We start from the raw sequence: 21,002 nt of genomic DNA, 5'->3' as shown, positions 1-21,002 counted from the left end.
AGGAGTGATTTACTGCAGTTCCAACTAAGACTCTAGAAAGAAGAGGTAAGATAAAAGCAAATCTTAATAAGCGAAGGAAAATTGCTGTGAAGGAAACCTGGTAGGAAGTGCATCAGTTCTTCCCTTGACTACAGCAGGAGGTAACAGAACACCTGTTGTGAATCAGAGCAGGGGTGTCCACACAGCCCTAGGGGCTGGGACTTGAGCCATTAGCGGTTGCTGAGGAAGAATGCAAGAACAAGACAGATCTGGAGAGTCAATGCACTGCAGTATGATGGTTTGTACTGCTTGCAGCTCATTAGCTTTGAAAAGGATGTGAGGTCTTCATTAGTTACTCAGCCTCTATCAATTTTTCTTTGATCAGTTTGCCCAGTTGCCTTTTGAGCCAACACACCTTTTACCAGCCATAGTAGTTCCTGTTACTGAAATGAGAAGAACTGCCTCACCTTCAGATTTGGGCTGGCCAGCTGAGGTTTAACATCCACTGACAAGGCGGCAAATAAAACTGCACCTGATATTCATGCTCATACAGAGGCCAAGCCTGTTCCCTCCTCTTACCTTGCTCCTGCTCCTCTTATGGGAACAGCTTTGCTCCTGTATAGCATTTCACATTAAAATATTCTCTCAAATCCTAGTTCAATATGTCTTCAGATTTCCTTCTTTCAACTGCAAAATTGCCATATCACTGACTTCCCGTGGGGATGTGTTGGCAGGACAGTTAAAAGAAAAGCCAAACCACTAAATGTTCTTTTCAGCTTGAAGTCTGAGGGCAATAGGAAAACTGCAACTACTTTCAGCTTACACAAAAACCCAATAGAATAACATCATTTGAGTAGTTTAATTACATTACCTCATGCTGAGCAAGTAACAACACATAGAAATTAAATTACTAATCAACTACTTCAGCCTTTAAAAGGATAGAAGAACTCTTGAAGGGGCTTATTATTGAAAGCATAAAAACCTCAAGAGATGAACAGACCTGGATCCTGCTATGGAGGTTGCTGTGCTGCTTCCATGAAGCAATAGGGAATTAGCTGTTTCCAACACACTGGGTTTTCTACAATAGTAAAAGCCAGGAATTTTGTTTCCATCTCCCTTCTTAGGCCCTCAGCCACTTTTTCCATACTGCTTTCTAGTCCTGCAGGAACTTCCTATTAATTACAAGTTGTGATGTTAGCGTAGAGACCTTTGTTAAAAGAGATTATGAAATGATTCAGACAACACCAAACTAAAGCATCAATCTTTATTTATAAAGTAAATTACAAAATAGGTAAGGTAAACTTAGTTAATTTTAGCATCTGAAGGTGGTCTTCATTGAATACACAGACACTGTAGATCAATGTGTTTATCCAAGTCATGGAGCAGTTATTGCCTTGATTAGTTTTGCAAACCTCTGACAGGAGTGTTTTAAAAGATCAAGTTCTCCCTACTTTGCCACATCAACTTTTCAAACAATAATTACCTGTCATGTTAATTAACTATTTAATAGCTTGTGAGTTAACTGCAAGCAGCTGCACTGCTTTTGGGCGTTATGAAGGCCAACAACAGTTTGAATGGACACTTTCAGTTATTTAATGACAAGAGACAGTTAAAGGAATAACTTCCATTAATGCCCTCATTTTGTGCTGGCTCTGAACATTCATTAACAGCAGTAGTGTTACGTGAGGCAACTACACAGGTGTAAACATGACAGATCTTACAAAAAGATTGGATGCTCCTTATTGCTTATTGTCAGGAAGAGAGCTACTAGAGGCCTGGAGAGGCAGTTGGTAGTGCAAGACTCTATACAATTCTCTTTTAGGGGAAAGGTGAGGGGGAATTACACTCAGGACATGACTCTGCAGGGTGGTCATGGGGTTGTACACCCCCATCGAATATTTTCAAGTAAGGTAACTTGCAGTGCCTAGTTTGGGCTGAACTCTATAGCAGCCCATGATAAATGCCCTCACAGAATCACTTAACCAGTTCTCACCATCCTCCATACCAAGTTTTCTGCCTCCTATCCTCATCTATCTAGGACAGGACTAGAAAAAAAGAAACCCCAAACAAAACCCAAACACAACATGCACGTTACCATATCAGGTCAAACTGTTCATTGTTTAAAACATTTGGTATTAAAAAGCTGAACTTCTTTACTGGCTCAAGTAAGTATAAAAACATATGTGCGCTCTTGGCACGGCTGACACATAGGCAGGAATACTAAACTCAAACAGAAAACCCTGGAGCAGCAATTTTTTTAAGTGCTGCACTCAAAGGTTTTCCTTAAAAAAGCCCAAACCCCAAAATGAGTTTGGTGTGCTGAAAAGATTCAGGGTTCAACTAAAAATACATTTAATTACAGCGTACAATGAGCTGCACGCACATTGCCATGTTTAATAAACAGTGACACTTGCCTGACAGGTAGCACACAGAAGAAACACTTCAAAGGCCACGTCCTTGCCCTAGAGGGAGAAGGCAAGAGGCAGAAAAAGAACACGGTAGCCTAGGGCAAGCAGATTAGCTGAGGAGCCAGAGCTATTGAAGTGGATTGATGTAGTGTGTAAGATTAAATGAAAATAACTGAGGTGTCAGATTTCTGCTGCATGTAAAGGAACCACAGTAAAACCAACAACTATTGCAATCTTCACATTATATAGTGCAATCTCTGACATCAATAACAAGCTAGTATCTCCAAATAAAATAATACATAAAGATAAAACAGATTTCATCAGGAACTAGTAATGTCAAAGCATTATTTCCCTAAAAAACTAGGTTAAAATCTATCTCCCAGCAGGCAAACGTGATTCCGCTATATAATGTGCACACCCTGCACCTATGACAATATGCAGCAAATCAAGACTTGCAACTCCCATGTAGCTTAGAAAAAAAAATTCAAACCCCACAAAGCTCACATGCAAGACACTAAAAAGCAAGTCCCCACTGGGAATACGACCTATCCACTAGTATTTGTCTCATTACATGACTTTAAATATTTAAGGTCACCCAATACTTGACTTCCACATCTAATTCTTCTTGAATCCACTTATTAAAATAATCTGGTTTCCCTCTTCCTATCAAAGACATCACTCATGGTTCAATCAAGTTTAGACAATTCTGGGTGATTTTAGTATTTTAGAGAAGGGAAGGGTTAAAAAAAATAGAAAACAAAAGACAAAATCCTAACCAGGTGCTGCCAGCAGTTATTCAAGACCTAGCTGGATTTTGTTACAGATTTAAGTCACTACTAAAGTTCAAACGTTTAGGAAAAGTAATTTTCAGTATACTTTGGAGGCTAAAACTGTAGTTGATGCTGCAAATGCATGAGGATCTCAAGAATAACTCACCATTCTGAAGCAAGTTATTTCCATTTTTACTGAATTTATACAGTTTTAGATCCAAGTGCACAGATAATCAATTATTTATTAGAAACTTTAAGCATATTGCTTTGAAAGCAGCTCCATAATCTACTGAGTATACTAACTCATGCACTTTTAATCACCTTTCCCTTGGTCATTCAGTACTTACTATGTACGGCCTATGAGTGGTACAGAAGCCTGGAAAAGCTCTAGTGATTCTATGTCAGAATTCTTTAAAAGACAGTTCCATGAAATTAGTTATAAATTTAACATGACCATGCTTTCATGTGGGAAAATACCCAGCTATTCCTGAGCAGAGATATTAATTGATGAGTAACTAATTTTAGTTTATCTTTTGTATAACCAAAAAACCAAACCAACAACAAAACCCAACAATGCATCATGTCAAAACCAGAAGAAAACCTTCTATTGTACTAAGAGCTACAAGGATAAATAAAGACTTATATAGGATGATGCTACATAATCCTTCAGCTCTTCTCACATGGAAAGGGTTACAGGTTTCCATAGGCTACTCACAAGAACACACACAGACAGCTGCAACTGACCCACAGGAGATATGAGCTTCATAGTCTTCTGTGTGCAGAATTTATGATCACAGCTATTAAATAATGGATCCTAATCTAAAATAAAGGGGTACTAGCTTAGTTTTCCTCTTCTAGCTTTAATATAATTAGGTCTTCCGCATGTCATGAAACATGGTCAATGAATATAATCATGTAACAATATAAAAAGTGTTGAGGTCAGAGAAGAGTAAAAAGAGCCTTTTTTGTTTGTTTGTTTTCTAGCATCTATGAATGGAATGATTTCAGTTCATTACCCAAAGCCAGAATTTCATTTCTCACTGCAATACTTAGTACTAAACAGCAGTTTCTAATCACTAGGTGTTTCAGTCTCTGCTGGACCTCTAATCAGTCTTCGTATTCCCCTCTTCCCGGCAGGACCTTTTGGTTTAGCAAAACTTTGTTTGTAAGCGTGTTGTTTTGGATGAACCTCTTCGTACAGGAAGTCAGCAGTTAACTCATCACCATTATCTATTTCAATCTGGGAAAGAAAACAAACCAAACAACGTTTATCATATTCGTCTTAAAGACATATTTAAAAACATTTCAGCATTTTGCTGAAGCTCTAAATGCTGTATTAAAACCATATGTCCGGTAATGATCAGAGTGAAATGTTCTCCAACTTGTGCCTAATGCCCTGAGCAATCCCAAATAGTTTTTCTATGAATCTGCTATACTCTTACCAGTATTAAGTGTGATTCAACTTACATATTTTTCCTGAAATACAAGTGCAGCATATGCCAAGAAACTTCCTCTGTCCCGAGCTTTAGCACTGTGTACATGTCAATACTAACTAGGAGTACACATTCCACCTGGAAACAAGTGCTTATTTACTTACTTCTTAAGTAATTTCCTTAATAGAAGAAAGCAGCGTGAGGATCATTAGAATTACAATTTCCTTTCTTTATTCTCCCCTCTAAAATAAAACCTCTTCATTGTCCCAATGTAATCTCCACATTTTAACATTTATTTTTTTCCCCCGCTAAAGCGTGCTTTAAACACGTATTGTAAAAGCAGTGTGCACAAATACTGTTGTCTCTTGAGACAGAAGGGGAGGAGTACAAACAGCTTACACAATTAGCTGGCTACTGCAACTCAGCAACTGTTCGAGCCAGGGAGAAGCTAAAATAAGTTTAATGAACAAAAACAGAGGTTGCTTTGGTTTTTAAAATTTAAGCATAGAATCCCTAATGGAAAAGCTGTTCCAAGCCAAATCCCACTGTTCTGAATTGCAGGAATTCGAAATTCAGAGAAAAACTTTGGCCCTGCTCTCCTAAGCATTCAACACTTCGTGAACTGCCAACCATAGTACTTGCCAGCCACAGGATTGCTGTTACAAGCACACGCTACAGAAAAATGTCTACAGGAATTTCAGAAGTCACATGGTGCATTTATTTCATTGTGGGAAGGAAATTTCTGAGAAATAATTACATCTAAAACCACATAGTAATAATCCACTTAATTCGTGTCACCTCAGTAAAAATAGTACTAACTCTGCTATTTTTCAGGTATATATTACAATAGATAATTTCAGGTAGATTATTGTAATCCCCACAGAAACCCAGCCTTAAAGATTTTCTAAATGTAGAACACAATAGTTAAGAACGTAACCAGAGGTCACATATTCCACAAATGGACCATTCCTATGCTGTCTGCTCCGGAGGTGAGAAGCAAATTATTGCATAGTAGTAAAACCTATTCAATGTGAAAAGATCGGCTAACTTTTAAGTTCCAGAACTGCAACTTGATACTATTTTGAAAATCCTTAAATAACCTTGGCTTTAAAGAATTCAGTGTTCAACAACAGCAATGAGGTCCAAAATAGAACAGGCCTTTTACTAAGGAATCATATTAGGTCTAAATAGTCCTTCAAAGTACTCTCAGATGCTCCCTTGATGCACAAGGATATGTTTGCTAAAGCTGTGAAAGTGTAGAAGTTACAAAACAAAGGAAATCTTCCACAATTTAACTTTGGAGTTTTATCAGTAACTATTTGTCATTCAGGACAAACTTTAACAGTTACACAGAACTTTTCGTTGTTTAGATAAGGTGGTGGCAAAGTTATAGTTAGATACTAAGAAGTGAACAGAGAGAAGGAGAAAATACCAGTATACTCGCTGTACTTACCTTTCTAATTATCTGCATCCACAACTGTCTTTCTACAATTTCTAGCAGTGGACTTTTGCAACTAGAGTAGAGCATTCGTTCTCGTATACTACAGGTATACCCTGGCATTGAGTAGATGAAAACTGCAGAGATAAAAAAACAACCCACAAATCAGACCATAACTATACTCCATCAAAACCTGTATCATAAAATCATTTACAGCAGAGGCGTTGCAAATCAACTATACAGTCTGAAAGGGAAAAATTGTAACACTATTCTGGATCTTTCTTTGCTTCAGCAAGTGTTTCATTTCAAATGAGGGATGAGAGAATGGCCACTAACTTTATGTCTTGACAGGAGGACTATCAAAAGGGATAGCTCTCAACTTTCTAAACATAGGGACTCCTCAGAAGTCAGTTTCACAACCAACTGCCTCTGAAATTTATGACCACGCTGACAAGACAGATTACTTCTATGACACATCCTTCTGCTTTGAAATTCCTAAAGTATGTGAAACAAGCCAATGAAATTTCATATTGTGAAATTTTTTCATACCTATGGATTCCAAATAGTCTCCTTCATGGGCATGCTTATACAGGAAAAAGTGGTAACGTGCAGCATCCTTTGGAATTCTTTTTGGCAAATCCTTCAGTTCAGTATGAAGTGTGTTGGCCAAAATAATAGTTTCATTTTTCATATCAATTTGCTGTTAACAAAGCAAACCTGAATATAGTTAAGACACAGAAAGCAAACCAGAGAACATAACAGGATGGGAAAAAAATACTAATCTAATACAGACTGGTAATTTATCAGTGTATGTCACCAGCACACACTGGTTAATGGGTGGGTAATCTATTTTATACTCACTATTAAATAAAGTATTTTATACTTGCCAGTTGTACATAATTGATTTTCTTATTTTTCAATTTCTCCAAAGCCTGAATAGCTTCTTTAGCAATAGGGAATGCTACTCCTTGCAGTGTCTGATGCTTGGTATCTATACCAACGTCCGTCTGTACCTGGAACACAGGTCAATAGCGATGTGAATAGAAACCTTTGCAAGCATTCATGGGGTTTCATACAATAACTTACAATGCATTGCATATGGTTACACACAGAGTTAGCGAGAGCTATCCTGAGAACAACCCCAAACATCATCCCCATATGCAACAGATTTGCGCTTGTTAATGTACAGGTCATGTTTGCTTGCTAACCTGAAAACAGTTTCAGATCTCTGAAACAGCTAACGTGGCAGAGCCAACAGAATCAGCAGAGGGAAAACTGGCTCCAGCATCACCAAAGAAGCTCCAAGTTAAATTCCGGTATAGATATAATAAACCAGGAGGAAAGAGCTTGATTTTCATATGCTGTGTTAGACTTTTGAACTGACAATATTTCTCCTAAGCTTTGTTGTATCTTTAAACATTTTAGACCAAAACGTGCAAATATAATTTCTAGGGAATCCAAACTTTCAGAGGAAGAAAGAAATGATATCTTATAAAACAAACTGATCTTGAAGGAAAAGCAAAGCAACTGCCTTCCCTCCTGCTTCAACACCCTCCCCTTAAAAGCCTGTACCCAAAAGGAAAGCAAACAAAACAAATGAATAAAGTTTTAATTTTTGAATTCTAGAAGGTCTAACGAAAAGGAAAAAAATCCAGGGTAACTGCAAGCTAGACAATTGTTCCTAACCCAGCTGTGTTAGCCACAAATGCCATGAGAAAAGTACAGTTATTTTAAGGCCATTTTGCAAGAATTTATGTTTATCTTAGCACTCATGCATGAGCTCTGGCCTCCAGCTTTCTGAAGTCTGAACTTATTGGCTAAGTATTAGCTTTTGAATATACTGACTTTCTTTTATGATTTCATAAATATATTTAACACTGGTGATGAAGCAGCAATACTCAAAAGTGTACGAAATGGGAAGTGTGGGTCTCAGATCTACTAACTGGAAGATGTTCAGCTTCAATTAGAGATGCTAATGAAATATGAAACAAACTGATAAAAGAATAAAAACCAAAGATACCTGGGGCAACACCAAACCATATTCTACATTTTAAGGAATGAGGGAAGAGGAGGAAAAGAAAGCAGGTGGTAGAGCTTACTTTTGTATAAATATTGATAAATTCATGAAGAAGGGTATAGAAAAAGAGTATTTGCAGGATATATCTGCATAAAAGCCTGATTAATAGATACAAGCATTACAAAAATAAAAGCCTGATTAATAAATACAAGCATCACAAAAATAATAAAGCATAATTAAACATAACTATATAAGCCATATTAAAATACAACAGGCAAGGGAAGAGAGTAACCCAGCATAATTCCAGAGTTAAGAACATGAACAAAATCCGTTTGTCTGTACTGCAACATGGTTCAGACCATTAAAGCAAAAGAAAACCACCGAAGTCACTTAAATATATTTAAACTCACACCATAAGATTTGTTAGTGCTGGCTGCTGAGTGGAGGATAAAATGGAAGATGAAAATTCCTGTGAATAAGTGTAAAGTAGCACACCCAAGAGGAACAGAGAACCTCTCTTCTCCCTGTGCTGTGATGCAGTTGAGCTAGCTACTGCCATCCAGGAACAAGACCTTGCAGGTCACACTGAGTATCTCTGAAAATATAAACCCAGTGGCCAGTCATGGCAAAAAAAGGAAACCAAACAAACCCCCCAAAAACCCAACACTCAGCACCCACAAGTGAAAGGTTAGGAATTCTTAGAAAAAGAGTAGAGAACAAAACACGTTGTTACGCACTGTAGGTACCAGTAACATGCCTGCATCTTGAATACCACATGCAGTTCTGGATTCCCCATCCCTTCATCTCATAAATTAAATAGTAGAACTGGAAAAACCTCAGAGAAAAGCAAAAGGATCAGTAGTATGGACAGCCTTCTTTAGGAGGAAGAACTACCTGGATTAGGACTTTTCAGCCTGGGAGATACCTGATCAGGAATACAGAGGTCCATGGGTATAGAATCATACAATATTGGAAGGGACTTTCCAAGGTCATCTAGTCCAACCCCACCCCCCGGAAATGAGCAGGGACATCTTCAACTAGATCAGGTTGATCAGAACCACATCCAGCCTGGCCTTGAACGTTTACAGGGATGAGGCGTCTACCGTCTCTATGGGCAACATGTTCCAGTGTTCCACCACCCTCACAGTAAAAAATTCTTCCTTAAGTCTAGTCTAAATTTAACCTTGTCTAACTTAAAACCATTATGCCATGTCCTAGCACTACAGGCACTGCTAAAAAGTCTGCTCTCATCTTTTTTATATGCCCCCTTTAAGTATGGAAAGTTACAGTAAGGTCTCCCCAGAGCCTTCTCCAGGCTGAACAACCCCAACTCTCGGCCTGTCTTCACAGGAGAGGTGCTCCAGCTCTCTCAGCATTTTTGTGGCCTCCTCTGGACCCTCTCCAACAGGGCCATGTTTTTCTTGTACTGAGGACTCCAGAGCTGCACACAGTTCTCCAGGAGGGGTCTCACCAGAGCACAGTAGAGGGGGAGAATCATCCCTCAGCCTGCTTACCACACTTCTTTTGCTGCAGCCTGGAATACAGTTGACTTTCTGGAATACAGCTGACTTTATCAAAGGGGAGGAGGAAACAGGAATGACTTAATGACTTTTCTTTGCCTTCCCCAAACAATCCATAGGGATATCAGACTAAACTAGTAGATAGCAGGCAGTGGTTCTTTACATAGTACTTTGTCAAACTGTGGAATATACTGCCAACAAAAACTTTATGTGGATTTAGAGAAAAAGACAAGACTAAGTAATGGATGAAAACCCTATGAAGAACAATTATATAGTAAGATGTCATCTCTTGCTCAGGCAGATCCCTAGCTGCAAATGCTGAGGCAACAGAAGAGTATTATAGGGATTATAGCCACCTTGCCCTGCTTTTACACCCTTCCTAGATTTCTGCTGTTGTTCACTCAGGGACATGACGGCAAACGAGGTGATGCTTTGATCTGAACCAGTAAAATATTTCTTAGGGTAATAATGAAAGAAAATATATACGTAAAACTTTTTCTTTTTTATTTTACATCAGAAAGCTTTTAGCTTCCCGAGTCTAATTACAGGCTTCATAATGGTGGAAACAATGAAGACAGAAATGACATAAGTCAATGTATTACAAGATGCTTCAAACAAAGCATAGTTTATGTATCTCTGAAAAGTGCAGCTACTGCTGCTGAAGTTTCATAACAGCACATAATACTAATACCACAAGTGATCTTCGATACCACAGAAGTCTTACATTCATTACTGTTTGGGGTTTTTTTTGAAGTTGTTCAAGTAAAATGCAGTGTGCGGTGATGCTGAACGCATTTCTACACTGTGTGAAAACAGACACGGAAAAAGCAAGACACCACTGGGGGAAAAAAAAAGCCAAAGAACAACAAAACTGCAGCAAAAGCACAGTAGAGTGGAAATGTAAGAGAAGATGCAGAGCTGCATTTAACAAGATGGCTTGCTGGTATCCAGCTGCAGAAACAAATTATACTTCAAACACACATACCACAGCTGTAAAATACAAGCCTGAAGAGCTCATAGATCAGCACATGACCTATTTTAATACATGTCTGAACACAAACAGTGATCAAGTGAAGGAAAATGTGAGAAAAGGTCTCCTGAAACTTTTTGTTCACAACCTAGCTCACAAACACCAAATCATTTGGTTAAAGGCATTTGTTAGAGGTTTTTCTGTAAAGCATTTATAGCAAAAGGAAATCTGTCTATTAAAAGGACTACCTACTTGGTTTGGATTTCTATTTTATTTTTATTGGAATTCCATTCACTTCCTCTCAGTTTTAAAGACAAGTGCACTGGTGCTGGAAGCTGAGTACGTTTCCTCTAGGAATAAGGCTGCTGAAATGCTCCTGACAATCAAACACTGCACAGTTTCTCTTTTATGTTTTCTCTACAATTTCTGCCACCACGGGAAATGCATGTGGGCAGTCACAGAACGGTTTAAGTTGGAACCTTCTGAGGTCATCTTGTCCAACCACTCTGCTCAACCAGGGCCATGTACAGCCAGTTGCCCAGCTCCCTGTCCAGATGGTTTTTGACTATTTCCAAGATGGAGACTCCACAACCTCTCTGGGCAACCTGTGCCTGTGCTTAGTCACCCTCCACTGCATTAGTCACCCTTCACAATATGGTGATGTTATAAACATGTTAAGGGCCAAAGCTGCAACGATTAATCTCTGCAGTTGTGAAGCCTCTGACTCAGGCATTAGGCCCTGCAAATTCAGCAAAATCATGTCACTTCAACTCCAGCCATCATCATGCAGCCTCAGCTCATTGAGGAAAAAATTATAGTCTCATCCACTCAAACTTTCTGTCACTGTCCACTTTCTGTTCTGCCCTTTTTACCCTAGAAAGACTTTTTTCCTACAATGTGTTTGGAACTCTGTACCCAGTTTCCCATCCACGCTCAAAGACGTTGTAGGTACCTCATTAATCTTAATTTGTCGAAGTTCCTCTTCTGCTGCAGTCAGAGGTGCAGGGGAGGATTGTGATATCAAATATTTTTTATATCCATTCAGTGAAACATCATCCTGAAAGCACAAAATTAATCATTTTTTGATACTAAGAGTTTTCTTCACAGATGTGTGCAGTGTTAAAAAAAGCCCTTACCTCCCATACAGCTGTGGTCCATACAGAATGTATGTAATCCATACAGAATGGATTGCAAGTGTAGGTGCATCTGCAAGTTCAGCTCATCTTCTTGCACAGCAGGGCCCACTGGGCTGCTCTTGTACCTAATTATACTGTGGGCAGCATTTCTGCAATCAGTCCCCAATTACTTTGCTCAGTCAAAAATTCCCATTAATGAAGAATGTGCATGAAGCTATTCAGCCTTCTTGGACAAAACCCCACAGAACTGCCACAATTTAGTAAGTATCTAAAAAATGAATCTATTTTCTTGTAAGATCTGAATGTTCAGACTGGTAACTTATTGGTAGTTTTTGACCTAAAAATGTGAGACAGAAACGCTACCTTAGAACACAGAGTAAGCACATGATAACTGCCAATAGTTTAGGATGCAGCATCACAGAAGTGATGAATTCTGATAAGCTGACAAGCACTTTACTGAATTCATTAATACTCAGTGTCAGCCCTGGTCTTCTCCAAAGAGGTTGATACCAGAGGCAAATACTGCTGCAGTTTTACTACTAAGGTGGTTGATCAGAAAAGGGCAGAACTTAATGCAATCATATGAATGTGATTTTATGCTCAAGTTCTGAAGAGAAGGAGAAAGCTCCTTCTTGGCTCTTCCCCTTCTGGAAGAGACAGACCTTCCCAAATACAATTTCCAGTGCCAATATTCCATCATGCCTTGTTTCAGGAGCCCAGAGGTATACAGGTTAATACATGTGAAGTAGCAGATGGAACCACAACCAGGTTCCACCAGGATAACAGCTGGTTGCCAACTAAACTATCCATGTGCCTAACGAAATAGAGTAACCCACTGGATGCTGATAAAGATTCTGAGCAGCATTTGCAACTTGGATACCTTGAAAAAGCTGTGATTTTCACACAGATGAACATTAGAAGCCAGCTACAATTAACAAGGTTTCAAAGACATACAAACCAACCAACATAGACATATATTCAACTGTAACATAACGACCTTGGAAAAAGTGAGTTACATTGAATCTATTCTCTTAAGTGCCCCAGGCACGTTCTAAAATAACAGTAACAGACAAATGCAATGCTCCTTCCTTACAATTTAAACAGAAGCTTAGACTTGGGCTCCCAGTTGTAGGGCTAGATACAAATTCTACATATTATATAGACTCCTAATAGTTTGGTGTCAGTGGTGATGAGACATCAGTTGATTGAATGAGCAAGAAAAAAATAACATGACCTCTACCAATAAACCTTCTTAGCAAATCAGTTACCTACTTCTCTAGAGTACTTCAGCCTCTCCAGAGAGGTTTGTTAGCATGTTTGTTTGGACAATGAAGCCTCCATCACAGGTTAATGCTGACTATAAAAAATTATTTACTCAGTGAGCAGTGCAGTTAGCCTCATATCCTTATGGATTTGTGTGTCCATCATAACAGCCCATGTCTCTTTCTCAGCTTCTTCCCCCACAACAGTATCCTCTGTTCTTCCCCGTATCTCCAACTCCTCCTCTTCCTTCAGCACCAGCTCCCTGTGTCAGTTGTGGCGGTGCTTTAGTTCAGATCTGTGTATATGATGAACTAATTAACAGGCCAAAGAGAAGATAACTGCTGCAGTCTCTCCATCTTTGCTGAAGAAAAAGGTAATGGTAATTTGGATCTCTACGTAATCACCTGTTTTCATGAAAGCTAAGGAATTTTGTATTTTTGAGAACTCTAACTTGTACTTTTTTAAAATTGGCAACTATAAAGACTGTCTCATGTCTTCCTGACAAACAGGCAGACATCACAACCATATAAGACTTATTTCCCAAAGAAACCTTAAATAAAAAAAGAGCAGAAACACCACAAACTCATACCAGTAACATCTACTACTATATTTAGTGTCTAAAGTCAGTCTGCTGACTACCAAAAGAAAAACATACCTGTACTGTTCCAAATACTTCATCCTTAATATGACCACCTCCAAATTCTTTCTTAAGTGTTGCTCGGGTTGCTGCATACAACATTTTTTGACGAACCTAGCATATAACAAAACAGTGCTGGTTTGGTTTGGGTTCTTTTGGGTTTTCTTCTTTGGTGTACACAGAATATCTAACATGTTGGTGTATCAAGTCCATCAACAAACATTTTTCTTGAACAAATAATTTAAGTGTTGAAACTGCATTATGAAGTTGTAATGCATAATAAAGAATAAACTCCATGGAATGAGTTCTGGATCATAATACTAATACATACTATGAAATTCTGAAAGGCTTGATGACTATGCATTATTATCAAAGTAATTCTAAAACTAAATTGAAGCTTTAGAAAGAGTAGGAGGGGTTGGTTTTTTTTTTTTTTTTTGCTACTCCAGATAGTTTTTGTTCAATATGGAGAGGGAAAATTACATTTCCTAGGGGTAAAGATCAAATAAAGTTTGCTTCCTATCAGTTTGTGTCTAACATAGTCACTTACTGCTCTCTCAACAGTCCCATCTTCTCACCTTATTTCTCTGTCATGCCATCCTCATCACAATAGCTCACATCTTCCACCTAATCTCTTCTGTGCACTCCAACTCTTGGTATCTTACTATTTCCCAGCTGCTAGTGAAAGTAGTAAGAATATTGGAAAAGCTTTACTTTCTGTCTTTCCTTATCTCACATTCCCAGAACCTGCACACCGTATCCCAGTTTCTCCTAGAAATCCTTAACTCCAACCTCAGTTCCCTCCTATGTTCTCTAACTACTGACTAACAGTATATTCTGTGGCAGGCCACAGATTCACAAGTGCCAGCTGGGCAGCCAGCAAGCCAAACAGAACAGCTTGGGCTCACACTATAATCTTTCTCTCTATAATAACACCCACTGAGATTTCTTTCCTTCCTTCTTTCTTTCTTTCATCTTTCCATGAATTTTCATGAAACACTGACAGAAAGATAGACAAACAGGGCAAAAACATTGTCTTCTCTCTTCTAATAAGACTAGAAATAAGGCTGGATTAGCTGCACTCCCTCTAAACCCACTGAACTCCTCAATCAGCTTCAAGAAAGATGCTTTCCCAGTTTTCTTGGAGGAAAGTTAGGAGAAGGCTGGGGAATGCTTCATTCCTTGAATCCTCTTCCTTCATATCTAGGATTCAGATCAAATGGCACCGTTGAAAAATCATTAACAACATGAATGAAATCTCTGATGAACATTACTTACAGGAGAGTGATCAGGTGACCATGCAATGAAGATCCATTCATATCCTTGAGCATTCCGAGAATCTAATCTGTATAATATATAACATGGTTGCTTGTCTTCAAGGAGGGGAAGGACAAAGGAATCATAATCCTTTTCCCACGATCCAATTGGCTGCCTAGAGGATCCCACAACAAGCTGTTCTATAACCAATAACCAAAGCTACAGGTTAGCAACAATATAGTTAATGCTGTTTTTCAAAATAAGCATTACAAAAAACAATCCGTCACTTCATCTTTCATAATGATGTCCACAAGAATGGAAGTCAAGAACAGCCAATATGAAAGCAGATGAATTTCTGAAAAAGCTGTGCATGTTCAAACCCTAACTCACTTTAACCCAGATACAAATAATTGAGAAGTAATGGGCTGTCTGTCTTCAAGTTCTTTGATCTGATGGGATAAGACTGATGCTACTGGTTTTAGCATAATATACACAGAAGAGAAGTAAAAACCCTCTTCTCACAGTTAATTTTTAAATTGGGATACTTAAGTAGAAACAAGATGAGAGTAAGCTTTTAAATTTTAGAATTACTGATGCTCTTGCTATAACATATTAGTGTTTGTACTCATTGTAAGGAATCAATAACTCAGTTATATAGTGAAAAGAATTTGGAATTAATATGCTTGCACTAATCACTTTAACTTGACTATGTAAGTAGATAAACCTCTTTCTAACACAGCTTCATAACTGGTCTCTTTAAATGACTGAAGTTGTTTATTATGTATAATTGGCTTAAGTCTGTATAGAATACTTCAGACAAGATTTAATTATGTGAACAGCTGTAGCAGCAAGATTTTTCTCTTATTTGTAAATCACATCTTCGCTTCCAAGGGAAAGTAACAGTATAGTGTATTTCAAAACATTTATCAGCTTCCCAATAAACAGCAGGATCCACAACTGAAACAGAAATACCTTGTTTAAATGAAATCCTACAACAGTTTGAGAACCACCATAATAGCTAATAAACAAAGTATCTTTCGAGAGTCTAGAACCTAACTTGTAAAACTTCAGACAACAGTATACACATGCCTCTATAGCAAGGCACTCTATCACACTAAGTCACAGAACACAAACATCTCAGGGAGAGGGTGTTGGGCCCTTCTTTGAACTAGTGCAAAGTAGCCAAGTTGTACACCCAGACTACTCAGAATGTACTTGCCACTTCTGAACTCTAGGTGGCTTTATACTCACTGGGTTTAAGATGGAAAAATTCAATCAAAGTAACTCTATTGCTCAGCAGCAAACCTCTTCTCTTACTAACTCAGATTACTAGAACTCAAATTGGCAATTGTGTTGACTAAGGGCAGCTGCTGATAGCTCCTGCAGAGAGATGATGTAACTGTCCCTCTTCCAGTATTCTGGGAGTTTTAAAGGTTTCTTTCTGAACTGTGAAAATAAGATCAAAGACTGGATTCCACTTCTACATAGAGGCAAAATGCATACACATATAGACACACAAAAAGGAAAAATAAACGAAATGTCTTCCATTTGCATCATTTCTAGGCTTCATTTCATATTACAAAGTAGAATACATACAAAAGCATACTGCTTTACCTTGCCTAATAGGAAAAAAAAAATAAATCACCGCTTTGCCAGCATTTTCTACTTTGTGCTAGTGAGACTTTACCATAGCGACCTGCCTATAATATTACTATTTCTACTTCCTTAAGGAAAACAGTATCAAAATGTCAGAGGACTTTCTAAGAAAAGCAAACACAAAGAAGGTTACCTAACAATAAACGTATATATGTGTACATACATGTTAGTCCAGCTAACACGTATTTCAGTGTACTGTAAATGAAAGAAATCTACAAAGAACAAAAAACTCAAGGTGGGCATTTGAAGTACTTCGAACGATGGACAAAACCATAAAGTGTCTTATACAGTCAACCATCAGTGCTATTAAAAAAAAAAAGTAATTATGCATTCTATCTTGCAACGTTTGCAGCCTTGATCAATTGCCAAGAATTTCAAAGACCAAACTCAAGTTCTGCAAAAAATTATTAATTTTGTATTTATACAGATACATGAGATTTAAGAAACCCTTTTACCTCTGAAGATTTGTACAAAGTTAGATTTTTTGAAGATACTTTCTATATAGTCAGATTCCTACTTCAGCATCTGCTTTAGTAGAGCTTAACAGAGCTTCCTACATGCAGCAGATCCCAGTATAAAAGGCAAATAATATTTAGAGTTCATCTAAAGTGACTAGTTGCTCTGCAAGAAGCTCTCTGTCTAATGAAAGTAACCAAAGTGACAAAACACCACACAAGTGTGAATTTTCTTTTCCTTACTTTCTTTAGTGAGAAGATAAGAGTAAGCTCATTCATACTACTCATATGAAATGCACAGCAGTTATGAAATTATAAGAAAACTTCAAATTCAAAAATACAGTAGCATTGTACCAAAAAGCTTAGCATCTTAAGATCTTACCTTCTGTATATGAAAGACCTTAGCAATATTAAGTTTGGCGGAATTTTCTTTTTTAAGCAATTGCACTTGTAGGTCACTAAAGCAACTAGGAAAATATCTACAAGAATCAGAGAAAAAGATTAAAATTTGACTAACCATTGTCAATGACTATTTTTAAAAGCCTGTATTGTCCATTTCTGGCTCCAACAAAGGTGTCTTTAACACTTCCACTAGCTGAAAAATATAAAAGTAACCAAATTAACACATTACACTTCCTAGGACAAAGAACATTCACAAAGGTAAGAACAACACTGTAAAACTGTACACTGGCCCTTCACTAGAAAGTTGGACTGAAAAGGAACATGGGCATTATGTTCCCTCTATGCTGCACACTGTGCCTGCCAGGGTCATGCACAAGGAGATGACAGGCAGTATTACAGACCAGCCCTGCTTTCTAGCATACCGTGTGATTTTCAACATTGTGAAAGTTAAAGGTAACATCATATCATCACTCTCCAGTTTCAAAGTTAACACAGCAACACAATAAAAATATGACACATCTCAAATTACAATAAGCTTCATGATGTCTGCAGGCTCAGTACAGGCTTCCAGACAGAACCTTTAAGCCTGCCAGGAAAATGTTAGAAATTGTCTGGCAGAAGTGCCAGTTTTTTTCCTGAGGACACCTCTCTGAAGAGCATCAGCGAAGGCTGCCACTCAGTGCTGATCTTTCACATCACATTATCTCCTTGTATGCATCCTGATGACACAGTTCAGACCGTGACCTGTCACAATAGGACACCTTATAATAAATTTACAGAGTAACTAAAACTATTTTTAAAGTCCATAATTCACACTGACACTACACCGCAAACATGATAAGACTCATTTTCCTAAGCAGACTGAAGACCTGTTCTTGACTCACATGAAGATCATTCCTATCTCAACTGCTCTGCTTGATAATCTGGGTGCAAATCAGTTTAATTATACCACAGACAGAGGGTTGTACAGCATTTATGGAAGAACAATTATTGCAAGCTGGTCCTTTAAGTAATCCCACAGCACAGAGCGCAGCACCAACAAAACAAACACCAAACCAGGAAACAAGTAAAATGGATTATTTATAGTCAGATTGAGGCCAACTGAACAGATGGTCAGATGGTACCCAGCAACATTGCTGCTCATACTCCAAACATTTTAAATCTATGTCCATTTAAGTGATGCCCAGGCCCATTCCGAAATTCCACAATGGTGGGTGGGGGAAAGGAGGTGTTAAACAAACAGAACTACACTGGGTTACCAGCCCAGCCCTGGATTCATCCCACTAACCAGTGCAGACCCTCACTGTTACTTGCTGCCAGCTTTTCTCATTGTCACTGCCAGTCCCCACCATTCCATTCAGCACACAAACACTGTGTCACTTTCTAGACCTTTCAGTTCCCCCGGGACCTTCTTTTTGTTGTCCTCTTCTTGTCTATTTTTTTGCTCTTTATTCTCTCATTTCAACATACACACCAAAAGAAGACAAACACAGCAGTCCCTGCACCAGTATCAGAACTGTGACAACTCCTGAAGTAACATTTAAAGACAAGACATTTAAGAAACCATCTCACTATCAAGTGAGCCATGTTTTTTTTTTCTCATAAAGGTTTTAAATTCACAATAGTAGTATTTTATATTTAAACTTTCTGCATAGACCTACAGAATTAAAAGTTGGGTTTATTTCACAAATAATTTACAGCTAATATTATTTTTAAATTACTTAGAAGACTATGAACATATTCCAGTGTATTTTCCTACAGCTCAATGCATTCTGCAACTTTCCTACACTATTTATCCGCCCTGGCCTTATTTGAAAGTCCAGTCCTTTGAGCAACTGCCTGGTACATTATCACTGGCTCCATGACTTCATTTCTGTTTCCAGAAAAGAGCAGCCCATGCTGCCAAATCTTGCAATTGTTTATGAGTGACAGTGGCCTGTTTGTAGCTAAAGCCAGCAATGGCACAACAAGTGCTATTCCTCTTCCAAATTGCAGAAGCGGATGCTTTGTGCTGCAAACAGGACTTCTGATTAGTGCCTGCAGAGGCAGGATCCATGCAGGAAAGCTGCCGAGTTCTCTACAGCTCTCCTCAGAGGACAGAGATTCTCAAAGACATCAAGGAGAGCAGCAGAAGCAGCTTAGCCACTCTTCTTGCCTGTGGTAAGCAACAGGATATTCTTGTGCTCCTCCCTCCAGCATTGCCAGGAGAACAAGGGAATGAAGAGCCACTGTTAACAGTTTTCTCCAGCCTGGGATAAAAACTATCCCAGGCGCACCTCTAGCCCGAGAAGGGTTTAACATTTTGAAATAAGAAGGAGCAAAAACCAGCAAAGACTTGCATAAAGGGGATGGAAGAGAAGAGAGGTGAAAGGGTGCAGACGAAATGCAGCTAATGGACAAAAAGGGGAACAGAGAAGCAGTAAAGAGCTGCCGTGGCTAGGACAAAAGTCACCTTCAGTAATAACTATGGGAGAACAGGCAAAGTACATGGTACTAGTCACTGAACAAGCAGACTGCAGAAATCGAGACAGCAAAACCCGACTCCCCCATAATCCTGCAGTATAATCCCTGTTTAGCAGTTCTGGGATTCGGGGGGACCTGGTAATGCTGAGAAACAATGCTCTGTCTTCTAATTGCTCTTCGCACCCTCCAAAGCGTGGAAACACGGGGGAAAAATAGGTTCCCCCACACCTTCCCCCTTTGTGGCCTCCAGCGATGGGCTTTTTCAGCGGGCTTTCCTGCTCCGGGACACACAGTTCTCCTCAGAGCTACAACGGACCCGGCAGCGACCCTCGGCCTTTGCAGTGCTGTGCAACCCACCCCAAACCGCTGCGGCCACTCGGAGAGGGGGCAGGAGGTGACCGCGGAGACCCCGCAGCCCCGGCTCCCCCCGCCACCGCGGCAGGACAGCCTGCGCCAAGGGGGGGTCTCCTCCCCATGAGTGGCTTTCGGCAGGCAATACTCCCCTCAGGCGGGCAGGCGCTGACAGCCGCGCGGCGGAACCCCGCAGGTCTCCGCCTGTCTCCCAGCGGAGCGGCGGCCGCCCGGAGCAGGAGCCAGCCGCAGTCTCCCACCCCTCAGCTCGCCTCCTCTCCCCTCCCCGCCACCCCGCGGCGCTGAGGACGGGCTCCTCCGGCAGCAAACAAAGACCGCGCCAGGGGACAAAATTCCACCGGGAGCGGCCCGTTAAACCGACCGCCTGCCTCCACAGCCCGCTCCGACCCGCAGGGAAAGGCGCTCCTCCAGCCTCCCGCACCCGGCTGGCAGGGCCAAAGGAGGGAAGGAGCCCGGTGGGCACCGCGCGGCGCGTACCTTGGATACCGGTCTGGTGGGACATGTCGCACCGCCGCGCCGCGGGCAGCGCCGCCGCCTCACAGCCCTCCCGGCCCCGCCGCTCTCACGTGACGCGCCGCCGCCACTCAGCGGCCGGGGCGGGGGGGAGCGCTGCGCCTTCCGGGACCCGGCCGCTGCTCCCCGCTGCGCTGCTGCTGCCCCCTAGAGCGGAGAGCCTGCCGGGCCCCGCCGCGCCGGCCCGTGCTGCCGGATGGTCCGCTGCTGACCCCCCGCAGCGGGGACCCCGCCGGCCGGGTCTTCCTTCTGTGCCCACTCCCCGCTCCGCGCCCGCGGACGGCGCCTCTGGGCTCCGGGCCGGGGTGCAGCC

The 21,002-nt window shown here is 40.2% G+C and overlaps 1 protein-coding gene across 3 annotated transcripts; it reads right to left on the bottom strand.

Moving 5' to 3' along the window:
- Nucleotides 1–1,229: 1,229 nt before the first annotated feature.
- Nucleotides 1,230–20,800, bottom strand: TWF1 (twinfilin actin binding protein 1). Of its 3 annotated transcripts, none has more exons than XM_065691069.1 (9): nucleotides 20,654–20,800; nucleotides 17,322–17,418; nucleotides 14,850–14,916; nucleotides 13,590–13,685; nucleotides 11,488–11,592; nucleotides 6,916–7,041; nucleotides 6,578–6,728; nucleotides 6,044–6,165; nucleotides 1,230–4,397 (listed from the first exon to the last, which is right to left on the bottom strand). In XM_065691069.1, exons 1-9 carry the CDS (start codon nucleotides 20,676–20,678, stop codon nucleotides 4,227–4,229), a joined length of 960 nt encoding a protein of 319 aa, XP_065547141.1. In that variant the 5' UTR covers nucleotides 20,679–20,800; the 3' UTR covers nucleotides 1,230–4,226. The 3 variants fall into 3 exon arrangements, with proteins under 3 accessions (XP_065547141.1, XP_065547049.1, XP_065547232.1); XM_065690977.1 differs by lacking the exon at nucleotides 17,322–17,418 and adding an exon at nucleotides 17,457–17,534 and having other exon boundaries at nucleotides 14,850–15,028; nucleotides 20,654–20,795; XM_065691160.1 differs by lacking the exons at nucleotides 17,322–17,418; nucleotides 20,654–20,800 and adding an exon at nucleotides 17,457–17,525.
- Nucleotides 20,801–21,002: the final 202 nt, after the last annotated feature.

This window comes from Lathamus discolor, chromosome 1 (assembly GCF_037157495.1).
Source record: "Lathamus discolor isolate bLatDis1 chromosome 1, bLatDis1.hap1, whole genome shotgun sequence".
NCBI classification, from domain to species: domain Eukaryota; kingdom Metazoa; phylum Chordata; class Aves; order Psittaciformes; family Psittacidae; genus Lathamus; species Lathamus discolor.
The sequence above is the reverse complement of the archived record's forward strand: the minus strand, read 5'-3'. Positions and strand labels throughout refer to the sequence as shown.